The 9,226-nt window shown below is 38.8% G+C and overlaps 1 protein-coding gene across 1 annotated transcript; it reads right to left on the reverse strand.

Annotated features, from left to right (window-relative positions):
• Positions 1-3,913: 3,913 nt before the first annotated feature.
• vgll4l (vestigial like 4 like) lies at positions 3,914-9,200 on the reverse strand. The gene is made up of 5 exons (XM_039743188.1): positions 8,902-9,200; positions 7,745-7,907; positions 7,399-7,657; positions 6,133-6,220; positions 3,914-5,339 (listed from the first exon to the last, which is right to left on the reverse strand). The coding sequence occupies exons 1-5, from the start codon at positions 8,966-8,968 to the stop codon at positions 5,068-5,070; spliced, it is 849 nt and encodes a 282-aa protein (XP_039599122.1). The 5' UTR covers positions 8,969-9,200; the 3' UTR covers positions 3,914-5,067.
• Positions 9,201-9,226: the final 26 nt, after the last annotated feature.

The raw sequence follows: 9,226 nt of genomic DNA on the forward strand, positions 1-9,226 counted from the left end.
GTATATGCCAAATTATATGAAAATCATGACACAAAGGAAGGAGAAAAGCACTTATACCAATTGGCTAGACAGAGGGACCAAGTGGTGAAGTGTGTGCTACAAGGTCAGGGTGATAAAGAATGCAGATGGAAATTTGCTGACATGTGGGTAGAGTGTGTTGGAAAGTTGGAAGTAATGCTTTGAAAGACTTATGAATATAGAAAACGAGAGAGTGTATAGGTTGGATCAAGTGGAGATAGTAAATCACAAAGTACCAGGGATTAGCTGAAGGCTGAAGGGAGGGAAGCTATGAAGAGGATGAAAAGTGAAAAGCATTTGGCCCAGATGATATACCAGTGGAGGCATGAAGATGGTTAGGTGAGATATAAATATAAATAAATCTAATTAGATTGTTTAACAAAATCTTGAAAGCGAGAAGATGCCTAAAGAGTGGAGAAGAAGTATATTAGTACCAATTTTCAAGGATAAGGAAGATGTGCAGAACTGCAGTAACAGCAGGAGTATAAAGTTGATCAGGCACACCATGAAGATATGGGAAAGATTGATGGATGTAAGGCTGAGAGGAGAGGTAACAATCTGTAAGCAGCAATAGGGTTTATGCCAGGAAAGAGTACTATAGATGTGATGTTTGTTTTAAGAGTATTGATGGAGAAGTGCAGAGAAGGTCAGAAGGAATTGCATATGTGTTTGTGGACTTAGAGAAAGCGTATCACAGTGTGCCAAGAGAGGAGTTATGGTACTGTATGAGGAAGTCAAAAGTAGCATAAAAGTATGTGAGGGTGGTACAAGGTATGTATAAGGACAGTGTGACTGTGGTGAGGTGTGCAGTTGGAATGGCAGCCTGGTTCAAGGTGAGAGTAAGATTATATCAAGGAACAGCTCTGAGCCCTTTCTTATTTGCAGTGGTGATGGACAGGTTGACAGATGTGATCAGACAGGAATCTCCATGGACTATGTTTTTCGCAGATGACATTATGATCTGTAATGAGAGTAGACAGCAGGTTGAGACGAATCAAGAAAGGTGGAGGTACGCACTGGAGAGAAGGAAAATGAGAGTCAGTAAGAGTAAGTACATGTGCGTAAATGAGACGGAAGGTGGTGGAAGGGTGCGACTGCAAGGAGCAGAGGTGGTGAAGGTAGACAATTTAAATACTTGGGTTCAACAGTCCAAAGCAAAGGAGAGTGCAGCAGAGAGTTGAAGAAGAGAGTGCAGGCAGGGTGGACTGGGTGAAGAATGGCAGGAGTATTTTGTAATAAAAGAGTAACTGCAAGAGTGAATGGGAAGGTCTATAAAATGGTAGTGAGACCAGCTGTGTTCTATGGTTTGGAGATGGTGGTACGGACAAAAAAACAGGAAGCAGAGCTGGAAGTGGCAGAGTTGAGGATGCTTTGATTTTCACTTTTGAGTAATGATAATAAACAGAATTAGGAATGAGTATATTAGAGAGACAATAAAAGGTACGACAGTTTGATGACCAAGAGAGAGAGGCTAGATGGAGATGGTGTTGGTACATCCAGAGGAGAGATGAGGGGTATATCAAGGAAAGAATGTTGAGGATGGAATTGCCAGGCAAGAGGCAAAGGGGAAGGCCAAGGATAAGGTTTAGGGATGTGGTGAGGGAGGACATGAAGGTGGTCGGTATGGCAGAAAATGATGTAAAAGACAGGGAAAGATGGAGATGAATGATCAGTTGTATGCGCCTCCTAAATGGGAGCAGCCAAAAGAAGAACAAAAAGATGGAAATGAAACATAGTTATAGCTTGTGTACTTTTTCGTCCACTGACCAGCAGTACAACTTGTGCTGTAAGGCATTGCAACTTGCCAAAAACATAAAAACTCGTTAGGTGCACTTTTAATCAAAAGAGTAAAACAGCAACATTGCCTGATCAGGTCAGCTTTAAAAAAGGCTAAAATTAAAAACAAAGGTCACACTTGGTCATTTTTCAGTTCCATAATGCCTCAAATGTCATCATACTTCGGCAGGCATATCATCTGCCATTGTTGCCAAACACCATGGAGTAAGCCACTTCACTGTGCCAAAACTGCAGGCAAGGTCTTAGCAGACTCCGAAGACAGATGATTGTCTAGGATCTGATGACCCTCAAGTAACTTCACCAGAGCCAGACCAATGCATCTGACTGGTCTATTTGAGAAATCACTTCAGATCTGTCAGCAATCACAATGTTCACATCAAATATAGAATAATGAGGGACAGACCTCTTGCTGCTGTCCACTAAAATGGCCTGTCAGAGGCGCTCTGCTCACACTTCCAAGATGTTGGTCCCTATAGCAGGACAATGCTAGGCCACGTACAGCTACTGTATCCTGGGAAATGCTGGTGTGCAGGTGCTGTCCTGACTTCTTCCTGACTTTAACCCCGCAGACCATTTTGGATGCTCTGGATCCTCACCTGGAGACATGAACGTCGGCCTACAAAAGGCATGCAAGTTCTTCAAACTTCAAAGAGCATTCAGTGGATCATCGGCACGGAGCATCAGAGGTGGTCATTTAAGATAACTAAGTATTGTAATACAACCTTTGTTAATTTTTAGTTATTGGTTTTCTGTTGTAGTGTACTGTTATTTTCTTATAATCCAATACATTTATTTTTAGCAATTACAGTTGACATTATGACATTACCATGCTGCATTTTTCCAAACACACACACATATATATATATATATATATATATATATATATATATATATATATATAAATAAATGTACCTAGAGAAACTCAGAAGATAATTTTTCAAATTATTTCAAAATATTACATGATAGAAAAATTTTTAATAACTACATTGTCCTGTTATGGCATGCCTACAAACCAATTGTATTTTATTCCCTAAAACAAGAATGTGAGGTTGTGCAAAGTTTATTCACATAAATTTTTGTAACTGCTGAAATGCAATTGTTTCAGGCGCACATTCTTTTTGGTCATTCCTTAGATCTGATCCTGCAATTTGACATCCTTCAAAATAGAAACTACTGGAAAGATTAGTTTAGACTGCGGAAGTATTCAGGACCTCCCTGAAACAGCACACAACATTGGCTTTGGCCAGGGTACAGAGCCACATCTCTCTGGGTTGGACAATGAAAGCAGACTGCCAGTTGTAAGTTTGTGTGCCAAAACTGTTCTCCCAACCCTAAAAATACTTAAGCTAGTGTTTATAATAAAAATTAAAAAAGTGGTTAATGCAGCTGGGTGACAGGAAGTAAGGCCTAAATGTACTTCAGTGTTGGGGTGCTTTCCCTTCATTGGTTGTGTGTTTTTTTTTTCCTCTCCAGTGTTTTAAAACCACCTGCTAGTTATCTGTGTATGAATAAAGCCAGGTTAAGAAAATGTACCTATTACAGCATCAGCTAGTGTTACTTATCCTTTCTAATCCGGCACAAGTGTGTTTAAAGTCTCAAATGTTTATTATAAAAAGGGTTTTTAACTTTAAGAACAGTAACTGTATAATTTTTCCAGTCTTTACATTAAGAATTTTCAACCTATATCATATCTGATTCCCATTTAGGCAATAACTACATTACCATTAATGACAACTACACTCAACTGAAATTTTACCAGAACATTGGAGGTCTCCCTAACGTAAAGCTGTCAGCGCCCTTTTCATTACACTTACCAGATTATGGTTATTCAAAGCTGATCAAATACCTACTCAGATCTGTTGTACCAGTCTATCTCCTGTGGTAAAACATGATTTTGAAAAAGCTTTCTGCAACACTAACCTGTTAACTCAAAACCAGAATGTTCTATTACGGCTCAGCTATCTAGGTAATTACAAAGAATTTTAGAATTCTTGAAAACCAAAATTGTGAGAAGGTGCACCACAGGGAAAAGTTACATGTTACAGCTATATTGAAAATATGGTTATGTTTCAATTGAACTAAAGAAATAGACAAAAAAAAAAGTATAAAATATTTATTAAAATTAATTTCCATCATACCACCTCATGTGCAGATAGCCCCCCACATAATAAATATAATACAAAAACACAAACATTACTTGACAACCAAAAATAAAACAAAGCTCTTAGAGCCTCAAGTTTCCACAGAAATACAAGTCAAAGACAGACTACACAGTAGAAGTCCCAGGAAGAAAGAATTCTTAAAAAAAAAAAAAAAACACTAAAAAAAAGGTCCAGCTCCAGAATTAAACAATGATTCAAGACAAATGACATTAGAAAATGCTTAATCTTTCAGGGAAAACACAATATACATACAGTATATACACAATTACAGGCACCAACTCCATACAAGCCTGACCTAAATAAGTGGTTAAGAAACTGATGGAAGGACATTTTGCCGATTGAATTCAACACACAGACATGCTACATTTTCTATGTGAAAGGCAATTAACATTTTTCAAAAAAAAAAAGAATGAAGGCTCAACCATAACATTACCGCCCCCCCCAAAGTATTTTTCAATGTCATACTACTTTGAATCTGTTTAACGTTTGCAGATATAAACCACATTTGTGTATAAAAGTCATATGGACTCTTGGAATGGCTGTTTCAGCAGAAATAGAAAAGTTAAGCCAACGTAGCAGCACTTGCCTATTTAAAGATGTCTTATTCTAAGACACTTGTTACATATGGTGAAATGTCCACTGTTATCACAGTTTTAAATTACAACTGCTATAATGGATTTCAGCTTTCTAAACCTGTTCTGTTTTGTTCACCTTGCTGTACAAGTTAAATGCTGTCAAGTTTAGTTTTAGTACTAGATAATGACCAGAAACCCCAATTATTGGTCAATTACTATGGTGGCAGCCCAAGCTCTGTCAGTATCGATACTGAGATGTGTGTTCAGTGCTGCAATTAACACATGTAATCTTGTGTCCTTCCATAAACTCCTCTCCAGTTTCCACAAACTGGTCCAGCCGAAAGAATGTACAATCTCATCCACTTCTGAATGGCAACTGTACTTGATGACTGGAGGAGAAAGGCACACTCAAATGGTGTGAGACACCAGTCTTTTGTGCTTTTGAGCTAGAGAATCTCCCCATCAGCTTCGCAAAAACGTCTCTTCTGTTGCAGCTTACAGATTGCTTGCCACAGTTACGGTGAAGCTGGCGATTGCTGGCTGTGGGAGGATCCTGTAGGGCTGTGAGGACTAGGACCTCTTACAGGTGAGGCACCAGACCCTGGACTGCCTGGTGAAGGAGATCCCTTGATTTGATGCCATTTGTCCCCAAGAGCCTTGGCAAAGTGATCATCTACAGAGACGCTCACGTGCTGTAAGCTGGCATCTGCTTCTCTGTAACAATTTCCCAGGCTCCTACGGAAATGTTCTTCAACCACTGGATCACAAGAAGGAGGTACAAGAGAAGCTAGAATAGACATAAGACAACATTTAATATATCTGCACATGCCAGAATAATAATAATTCTTTGCATTCATATAGCGCTTTTCTCACTACTCAAAGCGCTCAGCAATTGAAGGTTAAGGGCCTTGCTCAAGGGCACAACAGAGCAAAGTCCCTTTTGGCATTTATGGGATTCGAACCGGCAACCTTCCAATTGCCAGTGCAGATCTCTACCTCAGAGCCACCACTCCACCATGAACGGACACCTTTTATTCATGCAGCAGCTTTCAGTAGCCAAAAAAAGTCTGGATATACTGTTAAGCTGAACTGGCACTACAATTTTTTAAATATTGTTTACCAATGGTTGTCACATACTTTATTTTACATAAAAGCTCAAATAGCAACACATGCTTATTACATAATAGCACACACTTTAAAATAAGCTTTTCAATAGATCTCATAGCTGCCATTCCCACTATTAGGAGGAATAACTTATTCAGAAAATTGAACTCCTTGGATATTTTAGAATTGCAAGGACAGCAATGAGAACACTGAATGTCTTTTGAAAAGCTAAACAGCCAACAGTGTGCACTGATGAATTGTTATCCAAGTTATCCTTTAACAAGATTGGACACTTTTTGAAAAGTTTCATCTGAATGTTGTACCTTGCATTTTAGTCTGTAGTTTGTTTGGAATAACTGAAATCCAGTTTCTCCCCTGTTAGCACCTAGATTTGGTCTACCTGCACTATTTGAGGGGTTTTCACAAGATGCCTCTATACATGAGAATATTGAAGCCTGTCAGACTTTAATACTTACCAGCAGAGCAGCAGCTTGAAGGAAGATCAGGTGATTTACTGCTTGCACGCTGAGAGGATGAAACACAGGTTATCACAGAAGGCCGCATCTGTAAAGACCAAGGAGGAAAGTCAATTCAGATGCCACTTTCATAAAAATATATTACATTTTAAATTGAATTAAAGCAAAACATACAGCTATCACTATGAAATAACTTGTCCCTTTATTCATTCTTAAGGAACCACTTGCCAAATCATTTACGTATTTAAGAAAACTAGGTAAGGAAATTTAAACAGCAACTGTCACTCTAATGATCTGCCCAGTTTCCGTAATCAGAGGATTTAAAAAGGCGTGTTATGGGATAGGTGCTTGAGACCTGTAAATACTTGCCTGGATGCTTTGCTCCGAAAGAGGATGAACTACTGCATTGGAGCATATTTAACACTACTGGATTGCACCAAATGGCATAGTACTGCCTCTCAATCCTGTAGCTATAAAGATGTTATGTATCAGCAATTTTGATTTATACCAATCAAAATGCAGTGAAAGGGAACTTAATCTTCATAAGAGAGATATGCTACATCTAGCGGATTGTTGAAGTCTTGTACAAACTGGAAGAACTGAACATGCATAATCAAATGAAGTCGGTGTAATTAATGACATTAAGAAAATTAACTGTGCCTTTAATAATTAAATCTCATTAAGTGAGCGAGTGGTGTTGCAAGAAGCATCTTTTAAGATAGAAATATGCCTTATACTGACTGACTATTTAACAGAACTAATTATTAAAAACTTAAGTGTCAGTGTGTACAAAACTCAACAAAATTGTTGCTATCTCTACTGATGTTAAAAACATATGCAGAAATGCTATCAAGTACGTTAGTTATGTAAACAGTATGTAAAAAGACACATTACAAGAAATGCTGTGTAATTTTGATCAAATTAATTTTTCTGCAAAAGTTTATTTCAGTGATCCCACTCAGTATCAGGATGTCTCAGAGGCTGTTCCACTAGGCTTGCAGAGACAGACACGTTGGGTGCCCCACTTTTATCGTCACAGCAGGGTGCTGTCTGGACTTGCTAAATACATTCCTGGCCTTGTTACTGGTATCTCTGGAGATCAGGTTGGCCCGAGTAGCCAAGGCCTGCAGGGGCCTGTCTCTCCCCTCCCAGTGTCAGTGGAAACATGCTTATACCATTTAAAATTTACTCCAATTGTTCAAAAGAAATCAAAATACTATGAAACTTATGCATCTTTCTTCTAAAGTGTGGGACTATGCCTCTTACCTGCTGCATTCTCACAGTGCTGCTCGGTGAGCTTCCATTTGCTGTGGCACCTTCACTTGGTGAGCAATAGCCTGGCTTCTTGATCAAAGCCAAAGGTTCATCCATGGGAGGACTTGCATAGACTGGGCTTGGTAGTCTGTGGATGGGACTTGTTGAGCGCACTGCTGCAGTGACAGGAGGAACATTACGATCTGGAGCAACATGGACAGGCTCTTTCTGAAAACTTCTTGTGGCATCACCAAACAATGCTCTCTCTCTACTGCCAAAGAAAACAAAATTTGTTAGAAAACAAACTATAAACAAAATCTATGAGGCAATCTGCATATGAATAGCTAAATCTACTTACGTAATTAGAGCCAGTGAAGATTTGCGGAGTTTCAAGGGCCTTTCATCAGTGGAATGATTGTTTTCAGTGCAATATTTGCGCTTAATTGGGTAGACTGGTGGAACTCCTGTCCTGTAACTGGACAACTGCCTGTAACGGTCATCAGTTCTTAAACTAGGCTGGCCTATTAAAAAAAAACAAGTCTGTGGTTAATGAATAATACTCTACTAGACTACATGAAATACAGTATTTTGCACAACTGACTTTCAGTTTAATCTAGCTAAAATATATACACAAAGGCTTGGTTTTTGCTTACATTGTACTTTGACTCAGTCTTCACTACCAGATGTGAAAACAAAAGTCCTACCACATTAATTGACAATAAATTTATAAAAGGTATACAATGTTTTTTCTGCAACCCAAAAAGATTCCAACTGATGAGTAAAGCTGTCAGTTCTTGTAGACAATCAAGCCAATTCACTTTTCATAATCCAACAAATCAAATTTCAACCACCTAAAACATGACAGGAGGTCACAATCTCAATAAATATTTCCTGTAAGCCAAAAGTTAAACCAAAATTTCTACAATGATCTTCTGGATTGAAGATCAACAAGTAGCTACATTCCAGCATTCCTAAGAGCAATAACTGGAATTCTGGGAATTTCCAACCCCTAGCACAGTGCTGAACAAGCCAGAACTTGAGCTCAGCCCTGAGAAAGCAAAAGCAATCGGATTAGCTGGAAGCAGTGCTGATCACAGGAAAAATCCACGTAATACACACATCACTGTCTAAAGTGGTTTAGTTGTGGGCTTAAAACTCAAACAGAAATAAAAACTTGTAATATAGGCAAGCCAAGTACACTCTGTAAATGAAAAGATTCGAGCATACTATACTATATTCTGCTTGCGTTCAATACTGATGCTGCTGATTAAACTCCTTGACAAGGAAACAAAAAAATATCTGACTTAGTTAAATTATACCTGTTTATGTATGGGACATATTTTAACCAAATACATAAAGCCGTGACCACAAGCAGGAAATGTCACAGGCGCAAAACACGCAGCCTTCTTTTGTTTACACAGATAACACCGAAGGACAAAGGGACACCCCGTTTAACAAACATACCCGCCCACCCTTCATCTTCATACCCGTAACTGAAACTCGGATTTTCTTTACCTTCCAGGATGTAGACCTTAAATCCACTGTTCATTCGAGTGATATACTGGAAGTTAGCAACCGCCATCCTTCAATTCGTGGGATGAAACGTTAAGGAGAAATAACACGCGCAACACACTCAAGACTGTCAAAAGCAAAAATAAGTTTCGATCAGGATTTTAAAATCCAGAGGAAAAAAACAAACCCCAAAATAATACTCTGTTGATCAAAATGAAAGCCAAAAAAAGCTCTTTTGTGTGTCTCCTCAGTAATGTAACAAAACAACCCTGTTAAACGCTTGCTGACTATATCGCGTAGACTGCGTCTTGTAGCGAGCCGCGAGCGC

This window comes from Polypterus senegalus, unplaced genomic scaffold (assembly GCF_016835505.1).
Source record: "Polypterus senegalus isolate Bchr_013 unplaced genomic scaffold, ASM1683550v1 scaffold_3204, whole genome shotgun sequence".
Classification (NCBI taxonomy): Eukaryota; Metazoa; Chordata; class Cladistia; order Polypteriformes; family Polypteridae; genus Polypterus; species Polypterus senegalus.

Coding starts and splice junctions, on each gene's coding strand:
- vgll4l (XM_039743188.1), bottom strand. CDS start 8,968: ATGGCGGTTGCTAACTTCCAGTATATCACTCGAATGAACAGTGGATTT. Junction 7,908..8,901: donor TAAGGTCTACATCCTGGAAG/GTAAAGAAAATC, acceptor TTTTTTTAATAG/GCCAGCCTAGTTTAAGAACT. Junction 7,658..7,744: donor TCTTCACTGGCTCTAATTAC/GTAAGTAGATTT, acceptor TTTCTTTGGCAG/TAGAGAGAGAGCATTGTTTG.